Genomic DNA, 17,905 nt, shown 5'->3' on the forward strand with positions numbered 1-17,905 from the left:
AAAAACAATTTCTATGATTGAATTCATTAAGTTTTTAAGATTGTTAGTTCAGAAATCCCTTTAAATACCTTTTCTATCTTGATAGCAACCTTCCAATTTGCTTAAACCAGCCTTTCGTCACTCTGATATAATATCTATATTTGTCACGTGATATATACACCGCCATTCCCATCCATTCACAACATCACCAATGTGGACTTCCACCCAAACAAATAGAACCACTCATAGCCTTCATCTCAACAAGCAACTTACAAAAAGTCCTCCTTTTTTTTTTTATTTTAATTTTTAGCTTCCTCCTCTCTCATTTACCTGATCTCTAGTTATAAACTTTCTCAAATAAGCATTCATGCCATGAGCGACTCTTTCGCGTCGCAGCAGCCCATGGACCCGTTCCATTTGCCCCGTGCAATCAAATCCTTGGCCGGAACCTGCGCGCTGGCCGCGTCCATCATCTCCTTCACATGCATCCTTCTCCACCTCAAAAACTATCGCCGTCCTCATACTCAGCGCTTAATTGTCCGCATCTTGCTTCTCCTCCCGCTTTACGCACTGTCCAGCTGGCTGGGCCTCGTATCGGGTCCCATAGCCTCCGCTTTCTCATCCGTTCTCGACCCCATAGAAGAGGCCTACGAAGCCCTCGTTATCTACACCTTCTTCTCACTCCTCACAAATATGCTTGGAGGTGAGCGTCGTATTGTTTCAATTACCCTAGGTAGATCTCCCAAACCTCACCCATGGCCATTCAAACATCTCCTAAACCCAGTCGACATCTCCGACCCTTACACATTCCTGTACATTAAACGCGGGGTCTTACAATACGTCTGGATCAAGCCCGTTCTTTCGGTTGCAATTCTTATTATGCGACTCACAGGAACATACCAGGAAAACTATCTGGGTCTGCGCTCCGGGTATATGTGGATCGGCATCATCTACAACATCTCTATCTCAATGTCTTTATACTCTCTTGCATTATTCTGGTACTGCCTTTTCCAGGATCTTCAGCCGTTTGATCCTTTCCCCAAATTTCTTTGTGTCAAAGTTATCATCTTTTTTTCTTACTGGCAAGGCGTTCTTCTTTCCATCCTAGTTTGGCTGGGTATAATTCATGATGTCGGCTACTATACCCCCAACAATATTGCAACCGCCATCCAGCATGCTCTCATGTGCACGGAGATGCTTGGTTTTGCCATTGGCCACTGGTATGCCTTTTCTTATAAAGATTTTACCGGGCCTGCTTATGCCCACTGTGCCCGCATGCGACTCCCAGCTGCTGCCCGTGACGCCTTTGGCACCATTGATCTAATGCTTGACTTTAAAGCAACCTTTTCCGGTGACAAGTACACTTACCGTCAGTTTGACTCTATAGAAACTGTTCTCGAACACCCGGACTCCCGTTCTCGCAATGCCCGCCTAGCCCACGGACTGCGCTACCAAGCTGGCGGCAAATCAAAGTATTGGCTACCGGACCCAGCCGCCCCGCAAGTTCCAATAATCGTGGCGTCCACGGGAGGCCCTCTTCATATTCCTCCTCCATTTTTGCCTGGTCACGCGCGCACAGGTTCCTCAGATACTGCAACAACAGTAGTAGCTGGCACAACTTCTCCCACATCATCACTCTTTAGCTCAAGCCCATTATTAAGTCCAGGCCAAGCTACTCAACTGTCCTATGGTACAACATCAAACCAGGAATCTTCAACAATAACAGCAACTATATCCGGGTCAACTCCTGCTCCAGATTCGCTCTTGGAACAACCCTTTCTTTCCCAGCAAGAATTTGATGCAGACAATGCTCTTTACGCTCAGGCTCGCACTTTGCCCTACGGCGATTACAATGTATGTACTATCTCAACTTTTAACTACCTCTTTTCTAACTTTTGTATAACCTTCATAGTACCCCGTCATCACAGACCCAACACCTTTGGTCTATCGCCCCTTCCTCAATACTCACACATCTACTCGCGACCCATACATTCGATCTCAACTTGAACAAGAGTACCTTGATTTTGGTGCTGATTCTCCTAGACAACCTCTCCTGTAAAAATAGTATAATCTTTATTTGCATATATTTTTTTTCTCACTTTCATTTATATCATTTCATTTTTTTTTTATTTATTTGCCCTTTCTCGCAAATCCATATACATGTCCCTTTTTTTAATCCATTTGGAGTTGCCGACGACGTAAAATCTCCTGCACTTCGCGCTCGTCTTCCACTGTCGTAGGCTGTGGTGCGAACCGCAGCTTTTGCTTAATCTTATCTCGTTTACGCTTCGGCCGCGTCACAGACAATGTATCCAGGTTATACTCATCTGAGGGCCCTCCTCCAAAGCCATAGTTTCCTGGATTTTGCGCGTCTCTGTTGGCTCCATGTTGTTGGCTCATTTCACCAGCTCCAATTGGGCCATTGTATTCCTCGCCAATTGTCGATGCCACGCCGCTGTCGCGAGAAAATGCGTACGGATACGCCTCGGACTCCCCAGCAGCCAAAAAGTTCAGCATCTCAGGTTCTTCGCGGAACTTGCCCACGGTCCAGCCTTGCACAAGTTCCGGGTAAGCCTCCTGCTGCAGTCGTCGATGTACTGGTAAATACTTCTCTAATTCCTGGAAAGTGTCTGTGTCTGTTGGTCGCACCATGGCGCGAACGGTTTGTAAAATCAAATCATACAAAACACACATGACAACAATTGCAACCAATAAGGCCCACCATGCCAAATCACGGCCATAATACTTGAAAATGGCATTGTGAACATTGTAAATCTTAGAAGGACTCTTGTCGTAGACAAAAGACAAAAACATGTTCCAAAGGAACCATCCGCCAACGCAAATAACAATTACTACCCAGTTGATAAATGTCTTGCTGTGCATCTCCAAAAGCTGCAGTTTAATCACAACCATGATAACAACTGTAGAGAACATCATAACACCAAATGGGAAAATGGTATTTTCCTTAATCAAATTGTGGCCGTAAATGTAGTATGTGCTGAAAGAAGTAATAACGCTCTGAGAGGCACCAATAAGAATCCAACCAGAAAAAATATAATAATCAAACCCTTCATTGCGGGGGCCCTTGGTGTACAACTCAGGAACAGCAATCAAAGTTGACGCCTTAAGATCCTTTTCCAAAACTCCAATACAAATAACGGGCAATGAGGTAAACAATGTGTTAAACATGGATAACGACCAAGTCTCATATGCAGATGTGCCCGTAAACATGACATTGCGCTGATAAATTGCTTGAGTCAGGTAGAAAAAGATTTCCTTGTAAAATGTACCCAAGATATACTTGCATGTACGCACATAATTCCAACGACCATGGACAAGTAGCAACTTAAGCAAGAATCGGAATTGGGCAATGGCATAATCAGACGAACGTGCGGCCTGCAAACCTTCACGGCCTGTAATGCCAATACCCACATCTGCACTTTGAATCATTGCAATATCATTAGCACCATCACCAATAGCCAATGTGATTGCAGTCTTGACCTTCTTGCGGACAGCAGAAACCATGGCAGCCTTTTGCGAGGGACTGGCACGGCAACAAATCACAGAGTCGGCTTTGACGCCAAGTTCCACAAATAATGTCATCATCGTCATGTCCTTCTCAATGTCTGTCAATGTACCACCATCGACAACAACCACGCAGTGAGCAACATTGCCACGACTCAATTCACCCATGGCACCCGTCATTTGCGCGGAAATATCTCCTTCATCTGATCGCAAAACAATAACAGTGGAATAATCTTTGATCAAACGGCAACTGTAACCAATGTTGATGGCAGTTTCGCGCTTATCTCCAGTCAACATCCAAAGTTTAATGCCAGCACGACGCAGTTTGTCAATGGCTTCAGGAACACCACTCTGCAGCTTGTCTTCAATAGCGGTAGCACCACACAAATCAAGATTAATCTCAATTTCCTCTGCAACCTCCTCAATCTTTTGCTGACGATCAACCAAACTAGTCTTGGCAACGTTGTATGCTTGCTCCCATTCATGATACTCTTGGTGCTCCATGAAGCGGTAAGAGTATAAGAGAGTACGCAAGCCTTCTGTGGAAAATTCTTCAATGTGTTCTAAAGTACGCTCAATGACAAATCCATCATTTAAGACAAGACGGTCATCAGCACGGAAGGAATCTGGATCATCATCATTGTTTTGTTGATACTGTTGAGGAGCTTGAGGGCGATGTAAATCACCAGAAACTCTTCCAGAAGGTCCAGCCGCATTATCGCCATAACGCTGTTGCGCAGACAACGACATAGACTTGCGTGAAATTTCGGCAATCTCCTCAACCTCTTCATCAGGATTGGCTCTATGTTGGAGATAGTCGTCTAAACTTCCCAAAACATCATTGCGATCAATGGCAATACTTCTGCGGTCGCCTGTAATACTATGGCGCCCAGCAGCCAAATCAGGGTTCGACATACTAGTTCGCTGGACCACGTAATCAGCCTCAGCAGTCTTACGCATCGAAGACTGCTTGTTAATTTCGGCAGCCTTTTCGGCAGCTAGATCAGCAAGGCGCAAACGTTCAAGAATAATATTATCTGCACCTTTGCAAAAGACACAAATGCGATCATCTGGGAACTTGACAATAATGGACATGCGCTTACGGGCACTAGAAAATTCAATGACGTCAAGAACTTCGTATTGTTCATCCAATGGATCACGTTCAAACCCTTGAGGATAAGTGCGGATTGTCAAAGATTGGTGTTGTCGATCAATCATAATGAAACCCATATCACGAGCGGCATCGATAAGAGCCAGTTCATCAGGGGATGCAGCTTGGTACTCAAGATTTTCGATACGTGTTTCGCCGTTTTCATCGCGACTTTCATCAATATCTGGAACACATGTGTGGCACAGAGCAAGTGAAAGAATGAAAAACCTAGCTTTAGTAGCATAAACCGAGTTGGGATGTGCCAGCATGTACTGAAGTAGCTCCAAAGTTGAACGTACGTTTTGCTCCTTTGCCGGAGCGGCATTTGAACGCCAAGTTGAGCGCACACTTGAAGTGCGCGCAAGAGAATTGGTGCTTGCACGTCCAAACCCGCTTCGGCGGCCGGCGTTGCTTGGGCGACCAATATTACTTGGTCGGCCTACATTACTCGCACGTCCAACATTGCTGGTTCGCCCAGGGTTACTGGTACTTTTACGCGGCAGGGCTGCCACTTGTTGTAAAATTTGATCGGTGCTAACACGTGAGGGTATTAAAGCTGCAGAAGCAGCACTGGGCCGAGGCTGTGGGTTACCAACAGCACTAGGCCGAGAAGTGCTTGATCGAGAAATCGACATTGATGATTTTTTATGGCGCACACTCTTCTTGCGCTCTGGTTTTTTGACATGATGAAACAACTTGTCACCTTGGGCTTCAAATTGGATATCCAAATCGTGAAGCCACGAATAGCCAGCAACAGAAAGCTTTCTGAAAACCATTTCATTTTCTGTAAGCGTACCAGTTTTGTCTGAAAAGATATAACTGACTTGACCCAGCTCTTCATTAATTGTAGCAGTATGAGCTTCAAACGGCGTATCTGTGGCTTCATGGTACATGTCGAGATCATATTGCATCATAAGCATCTGACACACTTTTACAATTTCCATAGACACGTATAGCGAAAGCGGGATGAGCGTATTGAACATGATGATGAAACCCATAAGGTTGGGGATAACACCAACCTCAAGACCTTTGAGATACCACATCAAATAGCCCTGGTGCTTATACATGATTTTGGAGGCGGCAGTGCAGAAGACGGCAAGGAAAATGACAACACAGACCATGACTATGACAATACGGTTTGCAAACTGTTGTAGTCGAGGGGCTTTTGTGCGGGGATTTTGAATGGCATTCATGCGAATTTTGGACTCTTCTCCAGAGAAAACAACAAGGCCATGAATAGAGGGTGTGTTACGCAAAATACTGCCACGGTAGACAATGTGAGAAGAAGACAATGGATGAACTTCACCGTCCATGTTGACGGTACCCTCAAAGTTGTAGAGATCAATATTTGGGTCTTCGGTAGTGACGGTACAATCCAAGGACGCCAGGCCCTCATGGGTAGAGCACTTTTTGACAAACTCTGGATGCGGTTCTCGAGTTTTTAAATTTGTTTCGCCATCAAGGGCCATTGTTTCAATGTAGGCAATGTTTGCAAGACCTTTGGAAGAAAGTAGCATGATATCAGCTGGGAACCAGTCATTCTGGTTAAGCTTGACAACGTCGCCAACGCGGAGGTTTTTCCAAATAACTTCTTCGTAAGAGATGGGGGAATTGGGGTCATTTTCTTCATCGGTTGATTCGCCGTCATCGTCATCATCATCACGATGCGCATGAGTATGGTTCTGCAAGTTTGTAGAAGAAGTTGCATACATGGCATTCATACGTGAACTATTGAGTCGAGCGACTAAAACAGTACGGTTATTTTCTTCCTTGTCCTGGCGATGGCGGCGCCAGTCATCAAAACCTTCGCGGAACATTGATATTGAGATGAAGAAAAGAAGTGGAATAATTGTGGTATATGTACCCGTTGTAGACCACGAAGGAATCATTTGCATGATTGAGACCGCCAAAAAGTAGCTAAAAAAAAGTTAGACATGTAGTTTAATAAAGAAAAAAAAATTAATATTAGCATACACATTGGCAAGCTTGGAAAACTGAGCAGCAAGCTGGCGTGGGAAAAAGTTGTAGACAGTGTAGATTGAGGAAGTGATTTCATTGTCGATGTAAATTTTGTTTGTGCGATTGTCAATAAGACGAGGTTGATCGGTTGAGATTGCCAAAGGAATGACACGACCACCTTTTGATGGGGGAGGTTTTTTGACTCTTAGGATAAAGTCCCGTGTCGCCTTTAGGGCCTTGTCGAGACGGCCTCGGATGCCAACCTGGGCCAATTTTTGGGAAGACCAGGATTGATGGAATGAAAAGGCATTATTCTGAGCCGAACCATCTGCAAAGTAAGGAGTTTGACGTGAAGATTCCTTGTTTCGAGCGTGTGAATTTGAGGAATCATATGGGAATAAAAGTTCCTCGGTGATTTCTTTAAATTTTGTGTTAGACAATTAAAGGTTTAAAATGAAAAAAAAAAAAATGAAAAAAAAAGACATACTGGTATTATTAGGGCCAAAAGGCTGTGGTTCCAATGTATCAGCAGCTACTTCAACTGGCGGTTCTAATTGCTGATGTTGCAGATTATTCTGTGCAGAATCTCTATTCAAAGTCTTGTTAAAAAGCTGAGTGCGAAGACTGTAGCTACGACTTCGTCCCTGATGCGGATGATCAGTATTTGTTTGCTGGTTATCCGGATTATTGCTGTTGCGGATATGGAAGCTATGCGATTGAGTTTGTTGGTCTTGAGTTTGAAGCGGATTAGCAAAATGGTATACAACACTGTCAGATGGAAGGTAGCCTGGCTGGGCATCTGGAATTGGTGGTGGGGATTGATGAGGAAGTTGGACAGTAGGAATATGATGCGTAACGTCCGGACTACTAAACCCTGCTCCAGCTGGCATTGGATAAGAAGAGGGTGAAGAGGATGATGGTGTTGATGGGAATGGTGATGATACGGATCTTGACGGGGTTCGTGATACTTGAGCTTGGCCGGGGGCCGTATCAAAAGAGTATCTATTTGAAGGTTGATAACCGAGTCCGGAATAAGATGAATTATCATTTTCAGAGTATGGAGAAGTTGCCCAAGGACTTTGTTCAAAGCCAGCTTGTGGAATCCCGGAATTTATGCCGGCCTGTGTTCCGGGCTGGTCTGTAAAGTTGAAATCACTATTGTCACCGGAGGATGCCCCCCCTATCGAAGCAGAGTTAAGCGGTTGTTGGGGTTGCACAGGACGCGTCACCGAGTCTGGTAAAGTATTTAACGAGACAGCGGAAGAGGACGACGAAAGCCCAGAGCCTTGAGACGTCTTTCTTTGCGGAGATCCGTGGCTCATTGGGCAGATTCTGCAAGATACTTGGGTGGTGGAGGTGGTGGTTAGTGTTGGGTGGTTTTGTGTATGGGTGGCAGTTAATAGGGAAAAAAAAAAAAAAAAATGAGAGAGAGAGAGAAAAAAAAACCAGGTGGTGCCATCGGAGGGGCCACTTGGGAGGAGGAGACAACAATGCCAAGGCGGGGCGCAGCTATTTGTATGTGCCGCTGTAACAGCCGACAAGTAATGTAACACAACAAAAAAGCAGTAGAAATTTATTCAAATATTCAAATATTCAATCATTCAAATATTTAAACATTTAAACATTCAACTCATATTTCTAGGCTTAATAGTAGTAGTTTTTATATATATATATATATATATATATATTTAAAAAAGAAACAAGAAACAAGAAACAAGAAACAAGAAACAAGAAACAAGAAACAAGAAACAAATTAAAAAAAAATTAAAAAACAGTAAGAGATTTAAACTCGTTATCAGCAACCACAGTCTGCAAAACTGTATCTGGCTCAGACTCAGCAGAAGGAAGAGGTTGCACACCAAGAGCACGCGCTTCTTCCTCGGTAAATGTCCCAAACACGTCCAGCGCGTCATGTTCGCCTATTCCAGAGGGAGGGAAAACTTTAGAAATCCCCCAATGCGCAAAAAAGGCCACAAAGTAGCCAATAATAAAAGAAACAGAAAACAAGCGGACAATTTGGCGCGGTAACTTACTCGTTAGGTTTGTATTTAAGGATGCTGCGCCAGAGATCCCTGGGAGAAACCCAATGACCCATGCAAAATAAGCCCTCCAGTTAATGCCATGGCTATACCAATATATGCTACGACCAGAGTTATCGCTTGTTCTAGGGTAGTAAAGATCAGAGAGTTTTATGTTGCATTTTTTGACACAAAAGTAGTCGCTTGTGAAGACACCAATCATGGGTCCAAGGAACAAACCGTAAGAACTAAGTACACTGAGAAATATTGTAGCACTTTGTAAAATATACCATGGTTGGATTGCAATAGAAACAATTGCAATCAAGATGGTCCCTTTGCGAATATTAATGTACCGTGGCCATACTCCAGCCAAATCCATTCCACCAGACATACCATTATCAATTGTGTTAAGGCCCATGGTTGAGATGAGGAATCCCAAAGCGGCAAAAGCCGTGGCACACCGAGACTTGGGTGAGTATGATTCATTTAGCCAGCAGGTCAAGATTACAGGTGGATTCCAGAGATTTGAGCCCAATTGAGAGTCAAAGCTCTTGTAAGCAGCCGCAGTGGCCAAAAGACCAAGTAGAGGAACTACATTGCCAAGAATCATGATGGAAACCGCCTGCCCCCAGATTTGCTGGCCTGGCTTGCTTACAAAGCGAGAAAAATCTGGCTGATTGGAGAGTCCTACTGCGTGAGAATTGATGACGGTATTGACAGCTTTTACAAAAACATATCCGATTGTTTCTGTACGAGTGTGCATTGCAGCTAGGATCTTGGAGTCAATTCCACCAGCATGGACGATGGATCCAACGGCTGTTCCAAGAATAGTGATTGCGGAAATGGCTGAGACAACTTTAAAGGGAGTTTTGAGTCTTTCTGGTGGGGTAAGAAGTAAAGGCACTGAAACGGCGTGGTAAAGAAAAAATGAAATGAGTTGCTTGGTGTCCATAGGTATGGACGATGGGAGGGTATTTCTAAGATGATAGAATGATGGGAAGATAGCAGATAAGAAGACGGAAAAACACTGGGCGGCGGTGAAAGACTGTACCGCATACCAGACAGTGCAAAGAACAATTCTTTGGAAAAGCGCAAGATAGGATCCCCAGAGTCCAAAAGTTGCACGTGAAAGCACCGTATATCCAATGTGCCATGTTGCTCCTGGATATCCATGAGAAATTGCTATGAGTAGAATCAAAAATTTTGCTACAATACATGCAATCATAGCTTGCCATATATTGAGACCTGTTTCAAGGAGAGCGGCGCATGCTTGCCATGTAGAGATGGAGAGCGAGATAACTGCCCAAAACCCCTATAAGAGTTATTAGTTTTGGAGATGTCAAATGAGTTAAATGAGTAAAATTTCACTTACAATGAAATCCCAGTCATTCCAAGTTCGTCTCGATGGTCTATTAGAGTTAGGATCTGTGGTTTTATTATTACTATACTATTTATTTACAAAAAAAAAAAGAAACAAAAAAACAAAATGTTTGCTTACGGTAGTGGAATTAGATCCTTGTTAACTTGGAGAAAAGTTAGTAAAAAACAATATAAATAGCTGAATATTAAGCAGTTGAGTACTTACTCCAAGGGGTATTCGGAACCCCGCCAGAGTCAACCACCCCTGGAAGCCGGATAGCGTTTCTGAGCACCGCGAGACCGATGGGGTTACGCACCATGGAATTGAAACGCAGGGAAGAATCGGTGGTGAGTTTGCAATTGAACGGAAATGAAGTGAAAGGAAAGAAGAGGGGCGTCTTTTAGTTTAAAATAAAAGTCCCAAAGTTATTGTAAAAAAATAAAAAAATAAAAAAATAAAAAAATAAATATATATATTTAATGTTACTGGGTATGTTAAAGTTACCCTTTTTTTAAAAAAATAAGTTAAACCCTAACCTGAATTATGCGGCAATATTTAGACTCTTGGTAATAAATCTTAAATGGTTTATGTAATAGTTTACGTAATAATATACAGATAATAGTAATAATTCCTATTGAAGCATTCCAAGAAATTTAGAATTTCTTCAAAAAAAAAAGCCTTCAGGCATAACCGCTGCTTCTGCTGCTTTTGCTGCTTCTGTTATTGCTATTGCTATTGCTAAAATTATTTACTATATATATATAATACCTTCAGAGCAACTTTTGCTAAAAATAACAAAAAAAAATAATTATTAAAATTCTATTTCCTCGAGTTCTTTTAAAATAAAAAAAAAATCATTAAAGATCTTTTTTTTTTTTTTTTTTTTTTTCAAATGGATCGTAAGGACCAGGGCGCTGGTGCTCCAACAAAAGACCCTCCAGCTAACTTTCAACCAAAACCTCTAAGCAATAGTGATAGCAAGCAAGGTGTACGATTACCAGCAAAACGCCGCTCGTACTCTTGCGGTCCATGCAAAACTCACAAGACAAAATGCGATCAAAGTGTCCCATGCTCTTCATGTTGTCGATACCGCCGAGAAGATCAATGCCTCAAAGACCCGGCAACACCTTCTGTGACTCGTCCTGTAGTACGGTCCGACAAAGGTTACCGCCAGATAGAGATTTCACGCTTTCAACCAGCTATAGTCACCGCAAGTAATAATAAAATTACATCGTCATCTTCAAGCACTATGACTACAACTTCTACTACCGCTAGTAGCCGCATTACAAAACCAATCTTGAAAACACTATCGACACAATCAACAGCACGTATTCTTCAGCTAGAGGCTCGGGTCCGTGAGCTGGAATCTTTGCTGGCCAAACCAGATAGGCCCTCTAGTCGGTCGACCCCAGCTGAGCTTGCCAACGACTCTCCCAAAGATTTCATAGACAAATTGTGGCAAAGTGAAGAAGATATTCGGATCTTACTACTACGCCTGCTGCCTCCCCGAAGTCACTGCGAGACATATGTTAAATACTATTTTGAGCATGTTGACTACATTTACCATCCATTGCATAACCGCACTTTCTTGCGTGAACTTAAATGTTTTTGGAGCCAACCTGCAGATACCATTGATCTTACATGGGTGGCAATCCTTTTTATGGTAATTTCGTTAGCCGCTCTACATCTCCCCAAAGCCTTGGCCAAACAACTTAATGTAGCCGATGAGACCATATCACACGCAGCAGCAATATGGTTTCGGGCGTCCCGAAAGGCTCTCCAAACAAACCGATACGATGAGAAGCCGACGTTCCGACAATTGCAAGTTTTTTCTCTAACACAGTTGTATCTTTACGCAACTAACCAAATCGAGCTTCTCAATTCATTGTTGGCTGAAGCTGTGCGCCACGCACAGTTTCTTGGACTGCACCTGGGAATCGAAGGCCGGTCGCCAATAGAAACGGAGCTCCGAAGACATATTTGGTGGGATATCTGTGGCTGTGATACTTTTCAGTCCTTGTGTTTAGGCAGACCTACGCTAGTCAAATCTTGCGAGTCAACTGTACCATTCCCAAGAAATCTAAATGAAGAGGATGTCGAAAAAAATGTTCCAGAATCCCCCCGTGAGATTCCAACAATAATGTCCTTTCAGATTGAACGACATCGAGTTATGAAAATTCTTAACCGATTGTGTCCCAATACTAATAATAGTCCACCATCTTATGAAGCAGTGTTAGATACGGACCGCGAATTATGCGAGTACGCACAAGGTCTGCCGTGGTTTTTCCAGCCTGCCCCTGATCCGTCACAGTATTCGGCTCTTTTGGCCAAAATGCCTACGATTGGTTTCCAGCACCATGTTCTCCACACGTGCAACTGCATGCATCGCGTGCGCATTCACCAGCCATTCTTGCACCCACGCGTGCCCACATCCTGGGCTGCATGTCATTCAGCGGTCAAGGCCATGTTTCTTGTGTACCGGAGGCTCTGTGCATCATTTCCTGGGGGGGTATCTGGAAGTTATTCATTTATCCCCCAGATTCATCAATCATTTTCTGCTGCTGTGGCCCAAGGGTTATTTTTGTTAGTAGAAAAACCTCCTGACTCAGATGCTATTTGTGGTGATGTGGAAACTTTTGTTACAGATCTTTACCGTTTGCTAGAAACTTTTTATGTGGATATTCCTATACTTACCACTGGTATCAAAACTATTCGCCAGATCCGTGATGCAATGTCAGTTGATGGGAAACGGCAGCGTGAACCTTCACCGACAATTGTATCTGAGGTTTATTCTGTGTTTGGTGGTAGAAAGAATACGGAGAAGTATTTGGCGCGGTGCACCATTGACTTTTTAGTGAATGATAGTGATATGGACAAGCAGCAGCAGCAGCAGCAACAACAACTACAACAACAACAAGAGGATACAGCTGGCTCTGTGGCCTATCAACCGTCGCCTACAGGGTCGTCAGTATCGTCTATGTCGGTTGGTTCGGTTGTGTCGTCTATGACGTCAGCATCTCCGTCGTCGTCGTCGATGTTTGATGTCCAAAGTATGTGGTCGTTGCCAGGAGCTGATGTCGTGGAGGAATCATTAAAGATAGTTCATGAGCAGCATCAACATTATCATCAAAATAACCAACAGTTGATGAGACATGATTCTGTAGGACTGGTTGCTGGTGTTTCTTCAGGAGTGAGTCTAGGACCAATACCGGTTATGGGCGGGTCCCAGGCCGTGTCTCCTGGAGGAGGAGGAGGAGAAGGAGGAGGCTGGACCCCTGGAGTTCAATCAATTTCAGGAATTAATGTGCCTATGACTCCTGGTCGACCTCAGATTGATTTCTTGCGATGGGATCTGAATGGGTTTGGTGAGTTGGTGAATTTGGTAGATAAATAAGAACCTAAGATATATAAATTAGTGAACACTAATTATCATGATATATATACCATACTATATAATTGAAAAATCCTCAACTTGAGGCTTGTTAATTAAACAAAAGGTCCCAAAATAAAAGCAATTATCAATTCCTTTAATTCAACTTTTCATTAAGCTTTTTTTTTTTTTTTTTTTTTTCCAAATTGAATCAGTCTGTTTGATTATCTCTGATCCAACCGCAACACATGAATCCATTTGGTCAATCAGTTAGTCTGTTTGTTTGTCTAATCCACCCAAAGAAAAACCTCCCCCGTGCCTGAGGCGAATGCCCACAAAGAGCCCTCCAACAGTGCCATGTGTATATTTTAAGTATTCTTAGTCAATGCTGATTAATCATGTCTTTATAATAAAAAAAATTTTTGTTGGCAACTTTTTTTTTTTTTCACATGTGAATGTACGTGGCGCGGCAATCGACGCTTCTGGTTGGCTGGTTGTTGGACTGCCTAGCGTGTGTTGTATGTGTGCAAGGAGTTTTTTTTTTTTTGTCACCAAAAAGTCTTTAAAAGATAAAAAAAAATTTTTCAGAATGGCCTTGTCAGAAACCTCATCACTCTTATATAAATATAAGGGATATATACACACTCTCTCCCCCAACCAAAAAAAAAAAGTATATAAAGAGAGGCTGCTGCCCGGTGAAAAATTTTTTTTTTTATTTTTTTGATTCTTCTTTTTTCTTCTTTTCCTCTTTTCTTCTTTTCATCGTTTTTGATCTTTTATAAACTCACCTTCTTTTTTTTTTTTAAACTTTTCAATATCCCCTTCCTTAAACTTATCCATACAAAATGAGCGCCCCTGCCACTAACTACAAGGTTGCTGATATCGGTCTTGCTGCCTTTGGCCGCAAGGAAATCGAACTTGCTGAGAATGAAATGCCCGGTCTTATTGAGACCCGCAAGAAGTACGCTTCTGTCCAGCCTCTTAAGGGTGCCCGCATTGCTGGCTGCCTCCACATGACCATCCAGACTGCCGTTCTTATCGAGACCCTCGTTGCTCTCGGTGCTGAGGTCACCTGGTCTTCCTGCAACATTTTCTCTACCCAGGACCACGCTGCCGCTGCCATTGCTGCTGCCGGTATCCCTGTTTTTGCCTGGAAGGGTGAGACCGAGGAGGAGTACATTTGGTGCATTGAGCAACAGCTTAACGCCTTCAAGGATGACAAGAAGCTCAACCTTATCCTCGATGACGGTGGTGATCTTACCCGTCTTGTTCACGAAAAGTACCCCGAGCTCCTCGAGGACTGCTTTGGTCTTTCTGAGGAGACCACCACTGGTGTCCACCACCTCTACAAGATGGTCAAGGAGGGCACCCTCAAGGTCCCCGCCATCAATGTCAACGACTCTGTCACCAAGTCCAAGTTTGACAACCTTTACGGCTGCCGTGAATCCCTTGTTGATGGTATCAAGCGTGCCACCGATGTTATGATTGCTGGTAAGACTGCTGTTGTCGCCGGTTTCGGTGATGTCGGCAAGGGCTGTGCTCTTGCCCTTCAGAGCATGGGTGCCAAGGTCATTGTCACTGAGATTGACCCCATCAATGCTCTCCAGGCTGCTGTTTCTGGCTACCCCGTAAAGACCATGGAGGACGCTGCTGCCGTTGGTCAGATCTTTGTCACAACCACTGGCTGCCGTGATATTATCACTGGCGAGCACTTCAAGGTTATGCGCAACGATGCCATTGTCTGCAACATTGGTCACTTTGACATTGAAATTGACGTTGCCTGGCTCAAGGCTAACGCCAAGTCCCACGTTAACATCAAGCCTGGTGTTGACAGATACCTCATGGAGTCTGGCTCTCACATCATTCTTCTTGCCGAGGGCCGTCTCGTCAACCTGGGCTGTGCCACTGGCCACTCTTCTTTCGTCATGTCCTGCTCTTTCACCAACCAGGTCCTTGCCCAGATTGCTCTCTTCAATGCTGACAACAAGGAGTTCCTTGCCAAGCACGTTGAGTTTGCCAAGTCTGGTCCCTTCAATGTCGGTGTCCACGTTCTCCCCAAGATTCTTGATGAGACTGTTGCCCGTCTCCACCTCAAGCACCTTGATGTTAACCTTTCTATTCTCTCTCCTGTCCAGTCTGACTACCTTGGAATTGCTCCTGAGGGTCCTTACAAGGCTGACATTTACAGATACTAAGTGTGTCTTGTTGTTTGTCTAGTCCTTTTTTTTGCATTCAACGCTTAACGAAACCATTTCAACCTGTTACGAACCCCACCCCTTTTTTAATGTATATATATCACTTGCATCAACTGCTATGATTTAACGACCTTTTTAATGTATTAATGATATGTTTTTTTTTATAAAAAGTTTGTATTATTGTTTTATTTTTAATAGAGTATTCACCCACTCAATATTTTTTTGTATCATCCGTAATTATTATTTCTTTTTTTTTAATTGCCAATTATTATTTGTTATATTTTGTTTTGCCCAGATCAAAGGGAAGATATCGGTACTTTAGCATGTGCTGGAGCTGCCGTCTCATGGTCAGCACAAAAAGAACAATAAAGTACATGAGCAGAATGGGCCAAAAGACAGGAATGTCGAAAAAGTCAAAAAACGAACACACAAGAGCCGCTACTGTTGCCCGAACACCATTGTACCAAAACTTAAACTCCGGGAGACGTCGAATAAATGGTCGGAACTCGTTTGCTCTATCATCATCATGGTCACGATCATAATTGCCAGCCTCTTCGGTAGGGATCCCATCGAAATCCGCGCCGCTAGTTGAGGGACCAGCCTCTGAACCTTCTTCAAGACTCTCAGCGGCCTGGGTCTCTTCTCTGCGTTCCTCCTGTTCAAGCGATGGATCGAATTTTGGTTGCAGAAATAAGAGAAACAAATTGAGCAGATAGATTCCAAGTGCGTAACAGACAATGTACCAGCCTTGGGCAATCACAATACGCAAAAGGAAAACAACAAGAAGCCCGCCAAAAATGGACCACCGAACTCCCACATGCGGAACACTGCGATCAAGATACGATTGGTAAAGCTGTAAATACTTACGCAGCTTGGGAGGAACCGAGTCCACAAAGTCGTCCATGGTAGCTTTTGTTGTTTGAGAGGAGGGGAGGGGGGAAGTTGAGTTGAATTGGATTGGTTTTGTTGATACCTGAGGAAGTATGTAAAATGGTGGTAATGAGAAAACCCTCTTTTTTTTTTTTTTTTCTTTGTACGTGTAAGGGATGTCCAAGATATCTGAAAATCTTTATTATTTTTGAAAAGGGTCTGGTAGAGAACGACACGTATGCCATAATAACGCGCGTTATGCAAGCTAAATCAGTTCCACGCGTTTATTTGAGTAAATCAGTAACTTAAAGTTACTATTGGTAAATATAAATACAAAATTACGTTATCAAAAGTAACTACAAAGTAACCTTTCTCAAAACAACCCTTTGCTGGTCCTGCCAGACTGAATCAACATGTCCTTCCAAACTCCCCTCAAACCATTTAAATGGGAGGAATTCCTTTCAACCAAAAAGAAACTCTGTCTTCTTTTATAAACAAAGAAAGGTCATTACCGAATAGCTGGTGACGCTGCTGTGCTCGTATTCGCACTATTGGCTCCGCTGTTTGTATTCCCCCCACCTGCAACTGCACCACTCATTCCGGCCGCCACAATGGCTCCTGCATCACCCGCCACCAGCGCGTTTTTCTCTCGCTCCAGCACTGTAATCTGCTCACGAATCTTTTGAACTTGGTGATACACTTTTGCCAACGCATGTGTTAGGCGGTCCAACTCCTCATTTTCTGTCTGCTGTGAGTAGGGCGACTCCAACGTCTTCTTGGCTGCAAGAAGTGCACCGGGTCGCTCAGTCAAAATCTCAAAAAGTGGCTCAGTGGGCTCGTTAAACACAAGCTCATCATAAATGTACGACTCCACAGGTTGAGTCACTACTCCAGGGTACCCCACGGTTCCGTCTGCTGTGGGCATACCAGGAATTCCACCAGGCACAGTTCCTGGCACATAAGGGTGTAACTTAAGGTGATGGTAAAGTTGGATATTTTTTTCTGCAGCTTCCGGGATAAAAAAAATGCGGATTGTAATTTCAAACTCACCCCAACCGGTCTCAGTAACCTCAAAGGGGGGCGCTTCGATAGACCTCGATGGGTTCGGATACGTATCATGTAGCTTGAAAATCACCTTCTTGATAAACCGTGAAAGGTCCTGTCCGTTGGGGTCCCGCACAAAGATCGTCCACCGGTGCGTGTGGTCCGGAGGCATGTCTGGCGTCTTATTTGCCCCCAGGGGCTCCGCTGTGTTACCGTAAAGAATCGGCCGCGACACGGATATGTTCTTTTAGCCAATTTTTGTTAGAAAGACCTTGATTAAATCTTGAAGAATATATATCCTATTTGACTTACCTTGACGCGTTTAACTGCCGGCGCCATTATATATTGGTGGTATTGTTGATATTGTTGTGTACTGTAGGAAAAAAAAAAAGTTTTCCTCCGACGTGCTCAAATGTACAAATTTCAACAGCAAAT

At 43.6% G+C, this 17,905-nt stretch overlaps 7 protein-coding genes across 7 annotated transcripts; 3 read left to right on the top strand and 4 right to left on the bottom strand.

The window, feature by feature from the left end:
- Nucleotides 1–351: 351 nt before the first annotated feature.
- SAPINGB_P005230 (uncharacterized protein) lies at nt 352–2,038 on the top strand (the record flags this gene model as incomplete). Its single annotated transcript, XM_031999944.1, has 2 exons — nt 352–1,833; nt 1,892–2,038. The coding sequence occupies 2 exons, from the start codon at nt 352–354 to the stop codon at nt 2,036–2,038; spliced, it is 1,629 nt and encodes a 542-aa protein (XP_031855835.1).
- Nucleotides 2,039–2,151: 113 nt separating this feature from the next.
- Nucleotides 2,152–7,935, bottom strand: SAPINGB_P005231 (uncharacterized protein; the record flags this gene model as incomplete). Its single annotated transcript, XM_031999945.1, has 3 exons — nt 2,152–6,571; nt 6,629–7,031; nt 7,101–7,935. 3 exons carry the CDS (start codon nt 7,933–7,935, stop codon nt 2,152–2,154), a joined length of 5,658 nt encoding a protein of 1,885 aa, XP_031855836.1.
- A 442-nt stretch (nt 7,936–8,377) lies between these two features.
- On the bottom strand, nt 8,378–10,310 carry SAPINGB_P005232 (uncharacterized protein; the record flags this gene model as incomplete). Its single annotated transcript, XM_031999946.1, has 4 exons — nt 8,378–9,943; nt 10,004–10,040; nt 10,130–10,154; nt 10,217–10,310. 4 exons carry the CDS (start codon nt 10,308–10,310, stop codon nt 8,378–8,380), a joined length of 1,722 nt encoding a protein of 573 aa, XP_031855837.1.
- Nucleotides 10,311–10,883: 573 nt separating this feature from the next.
- Nucleotides 10,884–13,385, top strand: SAPINGB_P005233 (uncharacterized protein; the record flags this gene model as incomplete). The annotated part of the gene is made up of 1 exon (XM_031999947.1): nt 10,884–13,385. One exon carries the CDS (start codon nt 10,884–10,886, stop codon nt 13,383–13,385), a length of 2,502 nt encoding a protein of 833 aa, XP_031855838.1.
- An 821-nt stretch (nt 13,386–14,206) lies between these two features.
- On the top strand, nt 14,207–15,556 carry SAPINGB_P005234 (uncharacterized protein; the record flags this gene model as incomplete). Its single annotated transcript, XM_031999948.1, has 1 exon — nt 14,207–15,556. The coding sequence occupies one exon, from the start codon at nt 14,207–14,209 to the stop codon at nt 15,554–15,556; it is 1,350 nt and encodes a 449-aa protein (XP_031855839.1).
- A 268-nt stretch (nt 15,557–15,824) lies between these two features.
- On the bottom strand, nt 15,825–16,460 carry SAPINGB_P005235 (uncharacterized protein; the record flags this gene model as incomplete). The annotated part of the gene is made up of 1 exon (XM_031999949.1): nt 15,825–16,460. One exon carries the CDS (start codon nt 16,458–16,460, stop codon nt 15,825–15,827), a length of 636 nt encoding a protein of 211 aa, XP_031855840.1.
- Nucleotides 16,461–16,934: 474 nt separating this feature from the next.
- On the bottom strand, nt 16,935–17,809 carry SAPINGB_P005236 (uncharacterized protein; the record flags this gene model as incomplete). Its single annotated transcript, XM_031999950.1, has 2 exons — nt 16,935–17,714; nt 17,783–17,809. The coding sequence occupies 2 exons, from the start codon at nt 17,807–17,809 to the stop codon at nt 16,935–16,937; spliced, it is 807 nt and encodes a 268-aa protein (XP_031855841.1).
- Nucleotides 17,810–17,905: the final 96 nt, after the last annotated feature.

The sequence above is a fragment of the Magnusiomyces paraingens genome (genome assembly GCF_902498895.1).
Source record: "Magnusiomyces paraingens strain CBS 517.90 genome assembly, contig: contig4, whole genome shotgun sequence".
NCBI lineage: Eukaryota > Fungi > Ascomycota > Dipodascomycetes > Dipodascales > Dipodascaceae > Magnusiomyces > Magnusiomyces paraingens.